Raw genomic sequence first — 21457 nt, 5'->3', positions numbered from 1 at the left:
CGTTATTATTACCACCAGTAAGAGGCCAAATTAGTGCCTCATTTCTTCTGGACAGTTCTCCGTTTTCAAATGACTCACGCAGATGAAGCTTTGGGGAGAGAGGAGAGCAGATCAAGCCCCTGTCCCGCTGCTGTTGTTGCTACTGCTGCAACTTGTCTGGCACAACTATCAGACACCATCGTCATTTAAAACTGCAAGAAACTGTAAACTCAATGCACACTAGGATAGAAAGAGTGCATTAAAAGGACGATATCCTGAAGGACACAAAGGAAAAATCTAGACACTGGCAAGATGTACTCAGAAGTGTACACAGAATAAATCTTCTCTGCCTTGCACAAACCTTCTAAACACAACTAAAATACAAAACAGGAAACTGAAAGGCTCCTGAACTCACAGGAAGGCTCCCGCCCACAGCTGTTAAGTGTTCTTCGTAACTACAACAAATCAGAAGGGAAAGTTGCAACTTCCGTTTCAGAGGCACTGGGATGTAACCCCGTGGGAAGCCACAAACGTAACAGTCTGATACTTTCTGTAATGATAGTAAGAAGGAATCATAACAGAATAGTTAAAGAAGAAGCTAATTAACCTGTTCGACAAGCCCCGAACATCAGCAATACCTCACCTCGGAAGTTTTCTTATAGGAACACTATTTTGTTAAGAGACGACCTCATAAAAATTTTCCTAGCGATTCTGTTTTCACCTGTAACTCCCACAATCGCTTCTCTACCTTTGTATTTTCAAGCTTCGTGAGCAGATGTTACGGGAAGGGAGCCTAGCAAATCCTACGGGCACCAGTATTATGTGTAGTAAACAATCGCAGCAGCAGAGAAAATTTCAAACAAGCCCTCAACTGGGAGACAAGGAACTCGAAACGCAAACCCGAGCCCCCCGACTCGCCCGCCACGCTGCGGGAACACAACACCGTGGCCGAGGTCAGGCAAACGCATCGCACCCTAGCCAAGCGACGAAAGCCTTGACTCAACCCGAGCACGGCGGCGTGAGAGCGCCGGGGCCACCGCTGGCCACCAACAGCCCTCCCGCCCGCCTCCTCCCCCGCTCCCCCGGGAGGGCGGGGACAGGGCGGGCGCGCTGCCAGGAAAGCGCGGCCATACATGCAGCCGGAACCCCCGCGTTCCCCGCCGCCAGGCATGGAGCAAAGCGGGACCCCTTCCGCGGGCCCGAACTTCTCGAACCGGCCTTAAAAAGGGGCCGCGGCGGGCCGCGCGCAAACCCCTTCGGTTGGGCGGCTGCGGCCGCCGCCGTGCTCCGCCCCTGAGCGGGCCCAGACAGAATCCCCAGTCCCGCGCCGCAGCGGCGGCGCCCGGTTCATTCCGTCCGCCGTCCCCGCCGGGTGCCGGGGACGCAGGGCCCAGAGCCCGGGGCCGCCCGCCCTCACCTGCCCGCGCCCCTCACGCCGCAGAGGCCGCAGCGCCGCCGGGCTCCTCGCAGCCTCCTCGCTCGGGCAGCGCCGCCGCCAACAAAGCCGCGTCCCATTGGCCGCGGCGCCGGCCCCTCCCTCAGCAAGGGCGCCGCTGATTGGCCCCGGCGGCGCCGCGGCCGCCACGCCGCACGCGGGCCATGTTGACTGTCCGGCGGCGCGGCGCTCGGCCAATCAGAGAGCGCGGGCGGGGGGCGCGCGGGGCCGCGAGCGCGCGCGGGGCGAGCTCGTGATGAGGGGCGGGGCGGGGCCGGGGGGGGCGGCGCGTGCCCGCGTCCTTAAAGTGACAGCAACACCCCTTTCCTCCTTGGCTCCTCCAACTTCCATCAAAAAGTTATCTTCAGTAATCTGCAGGAACTTCCTGGACTATGTGTGCCGGGCCGTGCTGTCCCTCCAACAAATATCAGGGTGGCTGGAGCCCCACAGGAGAACCAGGGCCTGTGACCACGAGGCTGTTTCCAGCTGCCTCATCAACCTCCTCCTCCTGGTCTGGGCGCTGGTCCCAAACACCCACAACAGTGTCACCGTATCAGCCCTTAATTCTCATCCTAAACTCTCAACTCATTCATCTCTGCCTGGGTAGAGCTCAAGCAACTCCACCACCTCACCTCTCTGACCTGTCCTCGAAAGTACACAGCCATCCATGACAACATTCCAGCCATGTGGGCTATCCCATCGTATCTCAGCGATCACAATGAGATCCCTCCATGCCTCAGTAATTGCAATTTGTCACTAAGATTATTCATGCTGGGAGATTATCCATGCAATTTCTGAGGCACCGTGCCTGGCCTGTGAAACATGGTGCTGCTTTACAGCTCCTCTGCAGCGAAGGTGGATGCGGCAGTGCCCATCTTCTGCTTGGACACAATTCCCTGTTAAAGCAAGCCAAGAAAATCCCACTGTCAGCCCACGTTCTGCGTGCATGGCAGTCTGCAAGCATTGGTGTGAGGAACTGGGCAATTTCAGCACCTGGAGCCACTTCCAGAGTTTCAGTCATCTTTCACTCAATAGGAAAAAAATCTCTAACCCTTTTCTCCTGCCAGGGAATTCCCTTGTTCTAAAAAAAGGTTTTCTCCAGGTCTGCAGCTCGGATTTCTGTAACAACTAGTGTTTGGAAGCAATGAGAGCAACACTTTATAAATTAACAACTAGTCAATATATTAATGTTGGATTAATTCATTTGTGATAGGAATTTAAGTTACAGGAATAACTAAGGAATCTTTGACTAAATAGATACCAATACTGCAATTAAAAATGAAACAATTTTGAAAGAACTGAAGGAATGTCATAGCCAGTTGCACAAACAAGCAGATTTCGTGGGCCAGAGGACATGTTCAGTGGAAGGTTCCCCTTTACTTTGCTTCCAGCTCCCTTTCCCTGTTTCTCCAACCCAGTCCTTTTTGTAACATCAGCAGGTTAACAGCCTTCTCGTATTTCCATTAATCCTTAATTTTGGGGCAACTTTATTCATGGTAGTGGCTATGCCTAATTCTCAGTGTTCCAAAGAAGAGCATAACGAACTCTGAAAGAAGGGTTTATTTGAAGGTATTCCTACTCCACACTTTTGTGCTTGCTGCTGGCTCAGACCTATCAAGTATTTTTTAAGATTTTTCTGTCAATCACCATTTTGTTAAAAGCCACTCAGATGCTGAGTACAAACTCCAAACTTTGTCTCCTACAAAGATGTAAGAGAGGATCTAGCTGCACCTTTCTGTGTTTGTATATCAAGGTAAACACACATTTCAATTACCTTACACCTCTGGATTTTTAGTATCCCTCTCCAAAGGCATTAAATCTCCCATGATCAATGAAGGATTTTCGCTGACTGCTGTCTAACCTCTCGTAGCACAGTGCTACACTTCAGGACTGTGGATAAAGCACAATCTGTGGAGTCATCTTGCTGTCAGGTGCTGCTACCCTGCAGAGAGCCGCAAACAGATATCTGCTGAATCACCCTGGCTCGATCTGAGCACCCAGCCTCACATATAAGAGCTTGGAGAACCAAAACCGAGGAAAGGGATTGTGCCAGAGCTGCCAGACAGATGCACTTGACAGTGGAGAGCAAGCTTAAGCTGAGATCTGTAACTAGCATTAAACTGTCTGTGTCTTCTGCCCTTGGGTAGGTATTAATGGAAACTGCTCTCACTGGGTGAAATGCCAGACATTCACAGCCTAATGTGACATGTAAGACTTAGTCTGTCAATGACTTTTCCTGCAGGGGAGGAAGAAGTTTGATCATTGCTAAGCAGAGTCTTGGCACTAAATAGCTGATGTGCTTCTTAATTAATCTGTTCTGTCTCAAGGCACGTTAAGTACTATGCATGTGGTACATATAGAAATTGCCTTGTGAAATCACAGAGTGGAGTAAAATTCCTTCCCATATTTGTGTGGCAGAAGTTGTGTAATTAAAGAGGCAGCTGAAGTTGGCCCAACAACTACCACCAGCTGAAAATGCTTAAACTTACCTTCAACTTCTTTTTCTATATTTTAAGCTATGTCCTGTATGTGGCAGGGAATTGCTTATTTGCATGCTTAAAATGCATCCATGCCTTTGTGCAACAGCAGACAGCAAATAAAAATGTTAGGATAAACAGGTCAAAGAGAGTATCACAAATGTAATCAGCACTCATCAGTTGAAAGTCTTCAAAAAGATTGGTGGCATCAAGTTCACAGTGAACAAGTCACAGATTTTTCTACCAGTATCTGAACAAACTGAGTGATGGGAGGAATTTGTTCTCTTGAGTGGCGCAGTATTCACATTTGACATTAATGGCAATATTCACATCAGAAAGGCTGAAAGGCACACTCTGAGCAAGAGACAATTAAAATTTGCTGCTGCCAAGTTTGGCCTTCAGCCAAAGGTACAATTAAAAACAGAAACACCACTCTTTTATCTTCCCTTGCCATCTCTGAATAAATTCTTTGATAGGTGGGAAATTAAAAGCTCCACATTGTATAAGCAAGATGAGGTCTCTGTTCCAGGAAACTAAAATATTTTAAAATTCTAAGATTTTGCTATGAGGATTTTCATTTTCATGATGCTTAGAAAATCCTATTTCAGGCTGGCTTCTCTGAGAGTGTGTATGCATATACAACCTTAAAAAAAACCAAACAAAACCAACAAAAAATTGAAATACCATGTAGTTTGTCCTCTCCCTTTTTCTGGCTGAGTGAGACAGATGACTAAAACACTGCAGACCATTGCTGTTGCATTCCCTTCTCCTGCTTGCCAGGTCTCTCTCACAAAGCAAATGCAATGGAATTCACTTAAGTGGCACCTTGAGGGATTGCCAGGGAATAGGTATTGTCTGTGCAATTCAGTAATCCCACAGATCAATTGGCACACCCACACTGAAAAAGTCATCTTAAGCAGTGTGCATCCAAGCCTGGCTGCAGCATTCTTTGTTTGCTACCAAGTTTTCCTTCACCAGGATTTTATGCATACTGAATTTAAAAAAAATACCGAGGGAGGGAGGGGGAAAGGGAGGGAGGAAGCAGTGTGTGCATGTGGGAAGCATACGGAAAGACTGGAAAATAACCTTTGGAAAATGTGAGTCTGAAATGCTCCCAAGATCCATGCAAGTAGAGTTGTCCCAGAAAGAAAATGAAACATTTAGGAAGGAAAAAGGGCATTAAAAAAAATTCGTTTACATTGATATAGTAGGTAAGTAATGGAATTGGATTAGGTTCTACTAAAAACATAGCAGGAAGAGAAAGAAACAACATGGGGGGGGGGGGTGCAAAAGGCAGGACGTTATCATGGAGATGCCATAAGCTACAGTCCAGGACAGCAATGGATCAACAGCATCTTCTCCATAGTTAAATACTAACTCACCTTAAGTAAGTGCTAACTCAGACCACCAAAAAGAATTTCTGTATGCAAATTCCTGTCACTATTTGACATTAGGTAGCAGCTTGAGAAGCAGCATAGGCACGTCCCAGCCTTTCAAAGATACCATGAATGCACATGCATCTTCAGGGAGCATGCTGGGAAGAAAATGATGAGCTGATAATTCTGAAGGGAGTTAGGATCTAAAATGCTGCAAAAAATGTAATTGAACCTTTTCTGTTCCCAAACCAAAGGATGAAGAAGTTGCCCTCATGGCTGGGGCTGGCTGCTTAAAGTATCATTGTGCAGTTTAAACATGCATTTATATAACTGATTAGAAATTAGCAGAATAATCAAATACTGAATGCAAAATTAATTGAATTAGTAATAGCAAGCTAAAGGAAAAGCTCTGTAAACCACATTTCAAAAAGATGGTTGTGGAATAAAGAGAAGGTCAGTATTCTCCCCCACTGCAGAGAGTTCACATACAAATTGTACTTCACAACAGATTTTATTTTCTGCACACAAGATGCATGTGCTTTACTGACCTTAACATTATGTATGTTTTCAAAGGCAAATACAGGCAAATTAGAAAAAAAAAACCCTACTAGACCTTTCTGTTACTCCAAATAATGGGTTCATTCTTCAGAAGGAGGAATATAAATACAAAAATATGAAGGAAAAGCAAAGATGTTTTAACTCTTCATAAAGGAAAGGAACAGTCTGATGATTGTAGCAGGAACCTAAGAGTTGAGAGAGCAGAGGTGTCATTTCTGCAAGTCACCCTGAGAATATTCAATGAATATCATTCTGCAAATCAGACACTTGGCTGTTCTGGGCAGCTGCAAAGTAGGTGAGATATTTTTTAGGATTTCATGAACTTTAGTTCATTTAGTAGCTTCTGCCAGTGAAATGCATTGTTAGGCAACAAAGAGCTCTCCTTGCAGATATAATATGACCATACTACATTAGAAAGGTTATTATCTCAGGGTTAAATCATCATGTTAAAAACATCAGTCTTGAATACAGAGCCATGTCTAGCTGTATTCCCTAACTGCAACCAATCCACAAACTGTATTTCAGTTGGAAACCCTCTGTTAATTCCCCATGGCTCTGAACTGGTAATTAGGTACGGAGTACTTTGGGTAATCAGGTACTTTGTCAGGGCTCCTGTTTCCTTGAAGGGATAGCTCCAAGAATACACCACCTCTGCCATCAGCCCTTCATGTCTTTCCCACCTGTTTGTTCAATGCAGGTGCATTTGCCTTGTACTTACCCACTTGACTGCAACTGCAGGTTGATGATCTGTTCCCTTTTTCAACAAAGGGGCTGTTAACTTCTACTATGCAAAGTGTTCTGGGTATACTTATGTGAGTTTTTAATAACAGCAGCTAGAATAAGTATCATAGTGGAACTACCCACTTTTCCTGCTTATGTAAAGATACTAAAGTCATCTGGAAAATACTGTTCTTACTGTGGGGCAAATTACTCAGGTCCCACTTAGCAGTAAATTTTTCTGACTGTAACACTGGCTCTTAGATAGAGATCAGTTCACAGGACAAATTAACCAAAGCCTGGACAGCTAGAATGAACAGGAATCCTTATGTGGATTTGCTGACTGAGCAGCACCTTCACAAACAGAACTGGCAACCACCGTTGCTACTGTTGAGAAGAAACTTCTTACAGGTTGGCTTTTTTCTAATGATGGATTTTTATTGCATTTCCAGATGACATTATTAACCCACGTAAACAGGAATTTTGCTTTGCACGTAATAGAAAGTGTAAACAGAAATTTGAGCATCAGTATATGCTCACTTCTTCAATGGGGGCCCAGCACTCGCCTTCTAAATAAAAAGTCCCGTTGTTTTCAATTTGCACTTCCATTCTGAACCATTTGTAGATACTCCTTGTGTAGCTTTTCTTGGGTTTCATAAAGTTTCTTTAGCTTCTTAATTTGTCCTTTGCTAAGTTCTTTGCCTTCTGTATCATGGGTGGGAAATCCCTGAAATATTAAAAAAGAAAGAGTATTTAAGATAAATTCTTGGACTGCTTTTGTTCTTTATGAAATCATGTTTTAATAAGATAGGGAGATAATGTAATAATGACAGGCTGTCAGGAAGGGGTGTATCTTGGCTAATTTTAGTCACCTAGAAGTTTGACAGCTAACTTGGACTATTTCTGTGTGTTCCCTTCTTATTTAAAGAAGGGGCATAAGGGTGTATTTATCTTCTGTCCTGTACCATGCAAGAGAAGCTTAGACCACTAACTTCTAGATGGTTTTAGTTAAGAGAATAATGACTAATTCCTGAACAGATGGTTAAAATAATCTTTTAATCATACCAGCAGATTGAATTGAAGGCTAAAAGCAAAAGCAGTAAGAGATTTATGCTCTTGATGGAGAAAGTATGATCAGCATTTTTATGGACATTCTCTTTGGCTTGAAGGGGTATTTTCCAGTATTTATGCTCTCCATTCTGATTTGCTCCCAGGGCCTGAATTTGTGCAGGTGAAGGGGAGAGGCAGAAGCAGGATCAATGCCCCAAATCAGGTATTGAAGAAACAGTGCTTTATGTTTTCCAAGTAACACTTTTATCTCCAAAGGGAGCAATCAAGAGCAAAGTTATGCATACAGCCCCTTCAGAAATCCTTTGCCAGGAGTGAGCAAAACAGTGGGCAGGAGTGAACAGGAAACAAAGGACCTCTCCAAAAAACATCAGTTTTGGCAGAGTCGGGGAGTTTGTACTTGGAAATGAATACCCTGCCTTGCACCAGAGTAACAAATCTGTGAATGAACATCATTCACATTCCTACCCACAATATATATTTTGCTTTGCAATAAGAGGAGCCAAAGGAAGTGTACAATGAATGTACAAAGGAATGTAGAAGAAAAATACCCTTGAAATGATGGTTAACAGAGACCTTACTCCACAGTGCACAATAAAATTCATATATCACCTTTTCTTTCTCTCCTTCCCTCCTCTCGCCACATTAATAGCACTGCACTGGAGGTTTGGAACAAGACTGCTATAAATATATACAAATAAGTATGTACAACTGGGGAAGGAAAACCTCTTCCTGTATGAAGAAAAGTCTCTTACATGTTCATCAAACATGGAATATTTGTCAACTTCCAATTTAAACATTTCATGTGGTGAAATCTTCATTTTTTCCAGTTTTGCTGCCTGTAATATAAAACATGCATTAATATCACAGTTAATTACTGACAACCTGTCACATATGCAAAAGGAGAAATAGATTATAATTTCAAAATCAAAGAGCACTTAATTCATAATTGTTTATTATGTGAAAAGAAACTTGGAGTGAGGTGTTTCTCACTAGGAAGGAAGTTCCTCACTTCTTCTACTGAAGACTCAGTGGGTCTTAGCTGTGCTTGTCTGGGGGAAAAAATGGTTTAAACCTGTAGAGAACCACTTTATAAAATAGATACATTGCAGAAACTCAAAATAATTTGCTTATATACTCCAAAAACTACATCTGATTCTTGCTAATTTGGTTCCTTAGTCGACACAAAGTGAATAGTTGCTACAAGTAAAGAATATTCAGCAATTAACTCACTGCAAAGGGAACTACCTTTATCAACCTTCCTGCTGGGAAGCAAAGGTTTCTATGCAGGTCACAGAAGAATCAGATGCAGTAATTGCACCAAAAATAAACTGAACGCTCCCTTATCTGTAAACAAGCACATCTCAGAATCTTTTCCATGTAATTTTTGCCCAATGCAAGGGAATCACCTTTTTGAAAGAATGAAAAAAGGTACTTGGAATTTGTGGATGATAAATGCTATTTATCTTGTTTTATCTCTGTATCTGGTGCTCTCTAAAAGCTTTCTTCCTCTTTTAACACAGGATGTATTTCCTGTACTGTTAAAGTCATCAGCATGGCAAACAATATTTTCTCTTATGAGTTTACCTCCTCTGTCTGCCTACTCCCCATCCAAAGCCCAAAACCTTTGAGCTATCTGAATTCCGACCATAGAAGTAAAACATTTCACTGCTCAATCATAAGGAACAGGGGATTTCTAACATAGAAAAAGAAAAAACAAAGGAGAAAAAGAAACCCTTTTACATATACCTATGATACTAGAAAGGGAATAAAATAATAAATGACACAAGCAAAATCTTCTCTAATGGTAACAAGCATGTAAGACATGACTTTGTCAATTAAGGAAGTAATACTGTTTAGAGACTGAAATTAAGTGCTACAAGTTCTTCTGTAGTAGTTATTGCAGGCTTTAGTTGTGTTTTCAAAAATGGTTTCTCTATAAGAATTTAAAGTCCAAATCTGAACTGCAAGCCAACGTCATTCTGAGCAGGAAATTGTACACAAAAAAAAGAAATGGAGACCTGGTTAAGGCTGGGCAGAGAGCCTGTGTTCTAATGTGTTCTTTCCTGCATGTGACTATTGCTACCTACCACTTTCCTTCAGAATGAGGCTACTTACTTCCTGCTGTTGTTTTTTCCTTGCTGCTTCTTCTTTCTTCCTTTTTTTCTCTTCTTCTATCTGTGAGAGGCAGTGTTAGTGAGTAAAAGGTAATGCACTATTTCGTTTGGTTGTTTTCTACAAACCTGAGCCAGCTCCCCTGGATATCTAACTACAGACAGAACTGGCAGCATGACCTGCAGCAAACCCACCATGCCTTATAATTAGGATTGTCTGATACTTCCCACTGTATGACTTTGATTTCACTTGCTTTTATTCACAGCTAAACCAGTTTTAACTGTTCAGAATGCATTTTGCATGCAAAGTGGATACCTATAAAAGAATACCTAAAAGAAATTGTCCTGTCATTTTAGGGGGAAAAATGTTTTGCAAATGAGTTTTTTAAAAAGACTGTATTTCAGTGATATTTTAAGCTCTTGCCTCAAACTGTGAAGACATCACACTTTCTCAAGCAGCAGTTGTATCACTTGATGTTCCTAGGGAAACAACTATCCAAATTTAGCCAACTTGCTAAAAATCCCATCTTGCACTTGCCCAGGAGAGACCTGTCAGCTCTCCAAGGGTTCTGCCAGTGCTGAACATAACACTGTTTCCAGGGAAAAGGGACTCTGGCTGCAGGTCCTACCCAGCAGCTATAAGCAAACTGCCTTCAAATGTCATTCTGATGAAAACATCTGGAGTTGGCTAAAACAACTTTTTACTTCTCCCTTTTCTAAAAAACATCAACATGGAATGAGAAATGTTGGAAAATCCTCCAAGTGTTTCTAGTTATGATAGAATTTTACTATTTGGTAAAACTGAAGACAGACATATGAAGTGTTACTCTTAAATATCACAAAGTCAAACATTATGCTAGGAAGTGCCAAAAGCAGGGTTTCTGTACAGACCTTGGACATGTGAATTAGAATTCACAAGCTTTCTATAGTAACATGAATTCTTTCCCCCACATCCTGAATATCTCACTAATCCACACTATATTAATTAAGATTTAGCCAGTACATTTTTTCCTCACATATGAGATGAATACAAACTAGTTCTGTGGAAAATGTTGACTTCATTTGTACAAACAAAAGAAGTCTGAATTAGCTTCTCATTGGAATTGTTCTTCCAGAGAGAAAAGACAGTTTGAATGCAATACTTAACATCCCTTAATTATATACAGATCTTAAAAAGCAAACATAAAAAATCTTAGAGGTATTCTCTAGGTCCCATACAAAGTTTTCAAGAAGCTGTTTTGAAAAATTCTTTTTTTCAACACACTTAAATTTTTGTATCAATTCTCTTATGCCATTTTCCTTGTTGCTAGGCTGCTATTATTTTTCTTATGTATTAGCAAAGAAATGTAGAAGTATCCATAGCTAACACATTACTCTTAATTTAAAAAATATAGGATGCTTAAAATAGTAACCTTTTTCTTTTCTTCTCTTTCTTTCAATAATGTGTCCTTATCCACTAATTTAACCACGGTTGGAAGTCCTAAAGAAAGCAAAAAGAGATGGATTAGTTTCTTAATTAGTCAAAGGTAAATGTGTTCACCCTGTGATAACTGTTTGCTTTTTGCATGCTGAACGCAACTACCACTCAGTGACTACTCAAAAGTGACTAAGAAGTTAGGTGCTATATGAAAAGATGAAAAATACTGCAGTGCATGCTTTTTTATTCTGTACATGCATATATCCAGTTCTACATTATATATTAATACATATATACACCATTATGTATGGTACATATTATGTGCCATTATATATAGTATATATGAAATACATACATGGTGCACAGTTGATATGCTATAGCTTTGCAGTCCTTAAATTTATTGAATTATTCCAGATTAGTTTTGACAGTTTGTTTTCCCACTTCTCAGGAAAACAGCAGGGTTATAAAAACAGCTGCTACAAAGTTTCAAGAGATAACTGAGTACCTTCATGATCTTCAAGTCGAACTCCAAGTTCAGGCAGGATGTCATCCCGAAGAGCGTCACTCAACTGCAGCACTTCAGTTACTACAGAGCATGAAAAATGCTTTTAGGGAAGTCAGATGTGGCCGAGGTACACTTTTATGCAGCTACATAGTTACTTCAGTGCAATTAAGAAATTGCCACTCTCTCACACACACAGAGAAAGGTCTTTAAAGTGATAACTAAAGTAAATCCTGCTTTATTTCAGCTACACAGAGAAGCAGCATGTTTCTTTGCAGGGACTTGAAAATCACAAATTTCTTCTAAGATATCCTCACTGTTCCTGAAGGGGAACAGAAAGAAAATCCAAGGCAATTCAGAAATGATGCAGAAGTTCTGCCAGGGTATGGTGGAAGGGTACATGACTCAGGAAGATCCTAATGGTTGCTGTAGGATGTGCAATAAGAAAGGTTAAAAACCTAATTTTAGAAAAACCACAAATTAACATATCCTGTGCTAAACCTAACAGTGCCCTTTGAAGGACTATGACTTTGTTGATTTGATAACTACACACATATTTGTCAGAGGAACTGTAATCCCAACATCCTCTTTTTATTTCAAACAATCTAGTTGCAACAGAATGGAGAATTTTGGTTATCAGGACATCATGGCTAATATTTTTTTCCCTTGCAAACTTATCAAAGAACCATTGAAGACAGCAAATGGTTAAGAACTTAAGATTTAGCTGAAATATATGCTATCAGCTCTTAAGGGGAAAACAAATCTTCATACAGGTAATTTTTTGGATGAGAAATTGTATCAGCTGAGAAGCAGCAGAACAGTTAAGAGGAACTAAGTGCACCAAGGAGACCCAGAATGTTGTTGTTGTGAATTCAGTGGCATTTTTTATAGGCAGTCTGATATTTGGGAGGAACACTTAACCAAGTGTGACAGGACAGATACTTGGGTTAGATGTGCTTGTAATAAACAAGTGTTCTCCCTTTCAGCAATTCTTAGCTGGTTAAACCTAAGAAGTACTCAAGGTCTCAAAGGTATTATTTCAGGCAGTGGAAGCTTCCATCCAGGCAGTTTCCTAACCACTGCACATTCTGCTAGATGCAAGTACCATCCCTGAGCCTTCATCTCTTCCACAATTCTCAGAGAGCTGCAAGTGAACAGAGCACTGACTATCCTAAAAGTATAAAAAGGAACACCCTGTTTCAGTGCATGGTTGTGATCTGTGGCTCTCCCTTTGCATAGGAAACCACTGCAGTGTACAGAACCTCTTTTGTCTGCCATAAAAAGAGTTGTTGTTTCTCCTGATCCAGAGCAGTTACACACAGTGAACCACAGTCATGTTTGATGCAACTCTAAATAAGCCATTAAGATAAACCAGGGGTAAGATTACCTCACTGGCTGTTGACACTAAAAGGTGTTGGCTCTAACCTAGGCAAAGGAATTACACATATCATATCAAGACATATCGTATCAGAAACACCTACTTCTTATTCACTAAAACAGCATCTGCACAATTACAGATGTTTATTTATCTAAAATCAAGAATAATTGGAAGCTGAAGAAGAAGAAATCCACCAATGAGAAATGTATAATGAAACATATTATTTATGAGAGGACACATCCTCTGATCAATCCTGTCATCCAAAGGAATCATCATGGTGCTTCTTAAGGCTGAAATGTGCCTGCTCTTTGCATGTGGTACCTCCAGAGCAAAGATGTTTAGGATTGGGAAGGGCACTGTTTATGGGCTGCCTCAAGACACTAGGAGGCTAGTCTCACTGAGGACAGTGACCAGGAAACCAGCAGGAAAATGCCTTATCACCAGTGCCCATGAACATCCCAGCAGACGGACACTCCTTTGGCCTGTGACTATTTCCCAGACATCTCTTCACATTTTCTGTGAATTTCAAGCCAAAGAGTATCAGATGTGAAACAGATGTTGAGATGTTGTGAATGGGAACACTGTGATGGGGAGAAAAAAGAGAGCTTGAAAAGCATCTGGAGAATGCTGAATGTAAAGACTGGCAGCAAAAGACAAGAGCAGGCAATGCTACAATGAGAGAGCTTGTCCCAATTCTGGCCAGCTAATGACATATTTGGAAGAGGGCAGAAGGTGCAGAGGGCACTGTGTCCTAGAAGCAGCTTAGAACAAGATGCCATATGGCACCAGCACCACTGGCAGGAAATGAAGATGCAGGCAGAGTTCAGACATGGACACCTTTACCATGGGGTAGTCAATTTAAGCAGGTCTCCTGAGGCTGGTAATCAAAACCTGAAGGACTTGCTCTTGTTTAAATATCTGAATAACAATATGTTGCTAATAAGAATTCTTCCCAAGCATTGGGAGCTGCACTAGGCCACAGATCATCTCCACTGTGCATCCTTGCAGAGACAAGTCTACAGGAGTCTTTAGCTGGTCAGCTACCCAAGTGAAATGTCAGGATGTGCAAGACAGAGATGCTCTGACCAACCAGTCATTGACACATTTGGCAGAGGTTTTCTGCATTTCTTTCCCCTGTGCAGCCAGCACAGTGTTTTGCTTTGTCTGTTGACCATCATTGCTAGGTAGGTTCATAAATTAAGACTCAGATGCAAATGATCAGTGCAGGTGTCCAGTTTGAAAAGTAATAACCTTATAAAATAGGCAATTTATTTTACTAGTGTGTTTGAATGCTACCCATTCTGGATGATGGTAACATTTTTGCAGAGTATATGTATTTTGATTCTTACTAAAAAACATAGCCTTAAAAATGGCTATTCTGTGAAATGTTTTGTAGGTACATTTTCAAAGCACATGTATATGGATGGGGGCATTTGTAATACTCTGCAGGTTTTACAGAGCCACATACTTTTTATTTAACCTCTGAGAATACTTAAAGCAATACAGATTATTTTAACTAATATTTAACACAACCCTGCCAGCAACAGGCTGTGATGGGGAAACCCCCTTTGCCTAGAGCCATGCAGAGGCAATATCCCCAGCCACTCATCAGAACAACTTTTACAGTAATTTAATGCTTCCTGCAGGCAAGAATTTAATGGGTAAAGGGAAACAAATCTGTAGCATGTCAGGGCAGGTCCTGCCAACCACCACTCAGCTTCCATATATCAAATAGTTTAAAAGAAACATGCCTCCCTAGTTAAATTGCAGAGTGCTGTATACCCCAATCAAGCAGCAACTAGATCCAGTTTAATTCTTACTGTCCAGTATATTCCAGGCAAAAAATCACTGCCTTCCAAGCAGGAAATTCAAGTGCCAGTAAACAGTCTAGAGCCAAGTGCATTCTAAAAACAATCTACAAGAAGCCCCATGATATTTAAACCTTACCACTGCTAAAAGCAAGGATCAATTTAGCTCAACCATCAGAAAGCAAAGAAAAAAGAAGCTTCATATAAAAAAGTATTTATGTTAAATACCAAAAGACTAAAGCTCACATTTTTTGGCTGAGGATATATACATGAACCTCTTGAATTAGTTCAAGTTACAAAAAATATTTACTTACTTACTAATAAGCCTATTTCTCAGCATCAATTAGGCCTATAAGAGTCTGACAATAATAGCAGAGTAGCCACATTAGGAAATACAGTTTTGTGCTTTTAATGTAAACTTATTAGCTTCAGGACTCCAAACAGAAGCAGAATGAGAGTCCAGAGTCTTTTCCAGCTGAATAGGTTACCAGACACTACAAGTAATTTTATGCGTCTATGTAATATATGGGTTACTTATATGTAAAAAAATTAAAAATGCCCTGTTTTGCCTTCAAGTACAAATCCCAGTGTCAAAGTTTTAAGAAAACAAGAATCAAATACATATTGAAGACATGCAAAATTCCACAGGGAACAGCAAAAAACAGTGGAGCTCCTCCATTAGGAAATACCAGTAAAATCAAAGAAAGCTTAATGGAACAACCTTTTTAACACTCTATAGTTCTGCTGCCAACACACACAGCATGATCAAAGCTTTTCAGAGGGATTAAAAAAAGCACCTGAAACAACCTGTAGCAAACTCCCAGATGAATTCGCCAAAGAGAGCACTCCAATTACCATCAGGGGAGCTACGATTCCAACTATGCTAACAAATAACAGTGAACATCTTGGGCTATTTAAACGCAGACACTATTATTGTGTAGCAATCTACGCTTTTAAGAGAATGCAAACTCCCAGGGGAGGAGATCATGGGTACTTTCATATCTTGAAAGCAGGGAGTGCCCTAACCTAGAAAAACAGCAGCTACACCTCGTCATTCCAGAACTTTTAGATTCTTTAGGAAATTAAAATTAGCTTAGTAGCCTGTAAAAGAGTCCCAAATTAAAGAGAGAGGCAGCAGAGATCCAAAAATTCAAATTCAAAGATGCCTTACTTTTATTCCCTAAGCAAGGAGAGACTGTCAGCTGCCTCACACCCACACCTCCATCCTCTCCCCCAGTTTGGTTCCTATGACCTACAAGTCTCACGTGCAACAGTACAGGAAAAAGTGAACTCTCACCTTTCTTCTCTCTGGCGATTTGTCGCACTCCTTCTCTGAAGTCAGAAAGGACTTGGAGGTATGGCATCACTGTAGACTCAATCTGCGGGATCATTATTTCCACAGTTAGCTAATCATCATTTAGATATAAAACACGTCCCTACCCACTTCATATTTATGTGCTGATGGATGGAACTTGACCCTCAGGGCAGATCTGTATCAATAGAAATTGTCATTGCTCTATTGATGTCATAGGATAGACGATAATTTGCATTAGCTGTCAATTTTGCTTTTGTGCAGATAAAATCAGCTTGCGAAATTCAGCCTCTCCTCATTCCTTTCTCCTTTTTTCAGTTAGATCCATCATTTCCAGTTAGATCCATTCCAATTCCATAGGGTTATGCTACAGTCTAGCTAACTAACTCTAATGCAGTGCAGGGATAAAAACAGCACTCAGATGAATTTGGTCTTTCATGTACTGTGTTGTCTTAGGCCCAGCTCTTTATAAAAATAATACCATTATACCATGATAATAATACCAGGCAAAACTGATGTTAGGACACAGATCTGCTCCTGAGATTTCAGTTCATGCTAATTTCCTGTATTTCCAATACAGTGCAAATGTCTATAATCCTCACAGAATTGCCTCTCCCACAAGAAGTGGGGAAAGATTACTGTTGAATTATTTCAGGTGTAAGTAAACACTGGTCATGAAATCTCAGAGAAAAAGTCCTGTGAGTCTGGTCTCAATGGCAGTGAATAGCAACAGCAAGCACTTAGTGAACAGCTACAAAAACAACAGATCAGAGCCATCGGCCAACACTTCTCTGGAAACCCAAGAAGAAAAGCCAGGCCCTCAGGGGAAAGGCTAAATTAAAAGTTTCATTACTCTGGAGGGTGAGGGAGAGAAAAAAAGTTGCAAACTTTTCTCCTCTACAATTTCCGCGTCTTTTCTGTCTGTTAAATCTCCATGACAAATTTCTGTGCAATTAAGGGACAAGATAGTCTGTCATGCTCTAAAAGTGCCCCTATGAAAAGAACAGGGGAGGTCTGTTAAAACATTTTATAAATGTGAACACTGTGCAATCAGCTTCATAATCAGAAGCCATGCTGACAAGTTTGGCCCAAGGAACAGACTCTGGAAAGCGAGGAACAGTCTCATCTCCACTCTCTCTCTGCACTGAAACTACCTCTTCATGCAAATAACGTGGTGTTGAGAAAGCAGGCACTGTCATTGCTTTCTCAGTCATTTCAAGATGAAAGGTTTTTATTTCCAGAATAACTAACTTGAGAGAAATGCTGAATTCATTTGGAAAATGATATTATGGAACTGAGGTTTTCTGACTTCAAATCTCTTATATCCACTTTTCAAGTAAATTACTGACCCATGGTAACTAAGCTAGTTGTTCTTTCAGAGCTTTTGAAAAGGATTATGCCTTTTTTGGCAATATTGACCCTATTGGTTCTTTCATCTCCAATTTAAACAAAGAAACAACTGGCCTCACCCACAGCCTTCTGTAATGAGAAGTTTTTGAACCTTGGAAGTTCACCTCTTTTAATTTTTGCTAAGAAAAATCAGTATCTGCATGGAGGACTGAAAGGCAGTATAATATTTAATGAAACAGCCAAAACACTTGTGATATTATGCATTTTTATATTATACTGCTTAACACCAGCAATGACCTGGATGATACAAACAAAAGCTTCTTCTGTGTAAGAGATGTTAGCACAAGATTCTTCTGACAACTGTGCTAACAGTGTTGCAAAACGTGGAATATGTAAAATTTCCTTCAGAAAGGATGTTCTTTAATGTTTGATCTTTGTATCCTTTCAAGCCTAATCAACAAGAAGGGAGATTTAATCCCTGAAACAGAGAGCAGCTAACAAGCAAGCTCTAAGTGATGCCCAGGTGTCAGAAAAACAAACTACTTGTTGGTAGAATTGCCTTGTTAAGGTTTAGGACTGGACATGCTACAATGATCTCAGACCTTAGGGGAGGCTAACAAAACTTGGGAAGAAGGATGGACCACTGACAGTGGACACTAAGAATGCCACAAAGAATTTATGGGCCACATGGACACTTGGCAGAACTCCCAAGATAAGGGAAAAACTCATAAAGCCAACTCATCAACTGTGCTGGAATCAGCTCCCACGGGGTAAAAAGTAATTCCAACCACCAGCTCAGGGACCACCAACCCAAGAAACCCACTGGCTCAAAAGAACAGAAAGACTGAGCATGCAGACTAATTAGCATGGGAAGCAAGAAAATTATTAACCAAGAGAGGATAGAATACTAATTAATAATGTAACTCGTAGCCAATAAACACTAGTTCCTTTGTTTGCTAAAATGTTTAAGTAGTGAAAAGTTTTGATAGTTGGTGTGCTTGATTTGTGGAATACCACTGAGTACCCAGGCCTGCACAACTCTGAAACAAATAATCCATGTCTCTCTTGAGTGTGTAATCACTGGCTTGTTGCACATGGATAACAACTCCAATTTTTGTGGACAACAACATGTGTTAGCACGGGATTTTTATTTTTTCTGCACAAAATTCTTCTCACTCCACCACCCTTGGCAGTGTTATTTTCAAGGAGTGAAAGGACTTCGCTTCAAGCTATCACCAATCCTTCCATAAAGCATATCTATTGGAAACACTGCTTGAAGTGCTAAATACAAATTTAATTTTCATTTTCCCTAAAAAGGTAGGTGTTAAGAGTGCTTCCTTTCTTCTGAAATTCAAAATAATTCTGAGCCAAATTAAAAAATCACTGTTGATGGGCTTTGTAGGCAATACTGAACATCTTCCTTATTATATAATTAATAAGAATTTCCACAGCACACTAATGTAAGTATTTGCACGGGCAATTATCAGATGAGTGTTCATTCCCATTCTTCAACCACAAGCAAGCTTGCCAATTCCTTTGATAAATAAAAAGTTGAGCTTTTTTGTTACACCAGAAATGTTTCATTTAGTCCTTTTAAGGAGGAGCAGAAAGGTGCATGGTCACACTTTTAAATGCAGAAAAATACTTGAAAAACAGCACTGATGTGGCCACAAGAGATTTTTGGCATGAACAAAGTGTTGATGGCTTTCACATGGAGTTATTTCTCCTGCCTGCACCAGAAAATGTTCCAGTTATTCCAGAGCCCATCAGCACTTTCATCAGGTGCCTCTCAGGTATTTCCAGAAAAATTCTGCATCGCAGCAGAACTGCTGGGTGACTAAAGCAAAACAGCCTTTGAAAGCCACATAAAAACTGTGGCTGCAAATGAGAGCAGAAGAAGAGATTGAAATGTGGATAAAACTCCAGCTGCCTCCAGGCTGGTTTTTGGTGTACCACAAAGAAGTTTAATCTGTATAATTATATTTTTGAAACTACTTAGCATACAAATACTTGTAATGAGCCTTTAGACTGCAGCATGTGCTGCCTGTAGATCACATGTGGTTTATGAAACAGACTCATCATTCAGAAGACAAGATAATTCTTTTTCTGGTTGCTATACAATTTGTCTGTCATTAAATCAAACAACCTACAAAAACCCCAACTCTTGTAAAAGAAAAATCCTGCTTCCTAAGCCAATTAATTACATCAGATTGAAAAGCTAAAAGCAAAAAGAACGTAATTCAGCTACATATCAGTAATGTCATCACTTTAACCTAAGCTTTCAAAGGACACAGTAATTTTGAGTAGTGTATTTTGTCCTTCACTTACATTTATGTTTTGACTATTCCCTCCAACAGGAAAACCAATTGCTTCATCACTTTCTATGGCACCGAAAATCTGGTCAGGTAAAAAGAAAAGATTGTATACATCAATTCTCAGGTATGTGAAAACTAAGTAAAATCACATATACTAGGCCTTTGAATAGTTCTCATTTAAGCCAGAATTCACAACTCCAACAAGATGATGTTTTGATTTGTAATTGATACACCATACAAAGCATTGGCTTTCAGATTTATCTTTAATGCAGTCAGATTTCTCATTCTGACTTCATATTTTTTCTACTATCTAATTTTCCTTGCATGTACCCTTAGGGGCTCTCCACTATTCAATGGAACATTAGCTGAAAACATTAACGTAACATGGAGGACTCAAAATTGTTCCTGGTGCAGCACATGCTGCAGTTTGGGGTTGTTTTGGCTGGGGGATGTGTGGAAGATCTCTAGTCTCCTCTAAGATTTAAACAAAGACTGTACAGATCCCTCCATCCTTGAAAATACAAGTTATAACTGCCCAGTGCAATAACAGCTTACTCCTTGCTGTTACATACCTTTAGCATTTGAGTGAGATAGGAGCTGATGTTTTCTAAAAGCAGTCTGTTTGGCATCTGTCTGGAAGATTTCTTTGCAGCAATGTAGGAATTACTCTGGCTGACTAGCGAGCGCATTTCTTCTAAGACAGAGCGGGTGTCAATATTGTCACACAGTGCTTCATGAATTGCTTCCTTCTTCTCGTAAAAACTAAGAAGAAAAAGATTCTTTTTAACTACTCATGCCAAAAAACCTGAAACATACTCTGAAGAGTCCCTGTTAGAAGAGAAAGGGGATGTAAAAGTAAGGTAATTTTTTGTTGGTCATAGTTTATATTTGAAGGAAAAACAGATGAACAAGAAAAAAGGCATTATCGTGACACTGCTGTTTTGCTGCTATGGATAAAGGCAGGCAGGATAATCTAATTGGCAACAACTATCCAAACAAATTACATCAAACACTTTTTCAGCAACTGGCCTTTTCATGCAAGTTTAGTTTTTAAAGCAGTATAAATTGCTTATTTAGTGTCTTCTTGTGCTTAATTTTTTTTTTTTTTACAGTTTTGCATTCCTATCCCTGTGTACCAACCAAGCCCTCTGTTTAGTATCATTCCAGGAAGGAGCACCAATTAACTTACCACAACGTGAATTGTTATGAAGATATTACAAGTAGATAAAAGGAATAAAATCATGCAAACCTTTGTCATGTTAGTGACATGGTAGTAGGTATAATAAATAATACAGTATATTAGGTACCACTTCATCACACAAAGGCCTTCTGGTTTCAAGCAGTGTACTTTTTCCAAGAAAAAAGAAAGTGTAGAAGAAAGGAGACAAAACCAAATATCCACGAAGCATGTCTTCTATTCCTCCCACTTCTTTATCCCTCCCTTTTGACCTCTCTATTTCTTACTATTTCCCCCCTTTTTAAAAAAGGGGTTATCTTTACCAATCTCAAGTCGAAGATAAAATTTTCAGAGGGTATCACTACACAGAAACATCTACACTTAGTCCTCCAATAGTAACATTCCTGACCATAATAGTGAACTGAACTTTAATACTGTAATGTAAGATGCTTCTATTTTAAATTTCAGAAAAAA

At 40.4% G+C, this 21457-nt stretch overlaps 2 protein-coding genes across 5 annotated transcripts in view; both read right to left on the bottom strand.

Moving 5' to 3' along the window:
• NAP1L4 (nucleosome assembly protein 1 like 4) overlaps window positions 1–1530 on the bottom strand; it is a 28275-nt gene extending 26745 nt beyond the window's left edge. For 3 of the 4 annotated variants that reach the window (XR_014226466.1, XR_014226467.1, XM_082282953.1), the window contains exon 1: window positions 1397–1530. Coding sequence is in view for 1 of the 4 variants with exons in the window: in XM_082282953.1 (XP_082139079.1) it covers window positions 1397–1494 (98 nt within the window). In the remaining 3 variants the exon portion in view is untranslated. The remainder of the gene's footprint in view (window positions 1–1396) is intronic. The other variant, XM_082282954.1, reaches the window with a different exon arrangement.
• A 4752-nt stretch (window positions 1531–6282) lies between these two features.
• The window catches only part of CARS1 (cysteinyl-tRNA synthetase 1), a 34305-nt gene continuing 19130 nt past the window's right edge, over window positions 6283–21457 (bottom strand). Inside the window, exons 16-23 of the mRNA XM_082283054.1 lie at window positions 20379–20568; window positions 19820–19888; window positions 16127–16208; window positions 11647–11727; window positions 11137–11204; window positions 9729–9788; window positions 8366–8449; window positions 6283–7269 (exon numbers count right to left, since the gene is read on the bottom strand). Of these exons, the coding sequence (XP_082139180.1) occupies window positions 7135–7269; window positions 8366–8449; window positions 9729–9788; window positions 11137–11204; window positions 11647–11727; window positions 16127–16208; window positions 19820–19888; window positions 20379–20568 (769 nt within the window). The 3' untranslated portion in view covers window positions 6283–7134. The remainder of the gene's footprint in view (window positions 7270–8365; window positions 8450–9728; window positions 9789–11136; window positions 11205–11646; window positions 11728–16126; window positions 16209–19819; window positions 19889–20378; window positions 20569–21457) is intronic.

Source organism: Coloeus monedula (assembly GCF_965178545.1).
Source record: "Coloeus monedula genome assembly, chromosome: 6".
Classification (NCBI taxonomy): Eukaryota; Metazoa; Chordata; class Aves; order Passeriformes; family Corvidae; genus Coloeus; species Coloeus monedula.
This window is presented reverse-complemented; position numbering and strand designations above follow the sequence as displayed.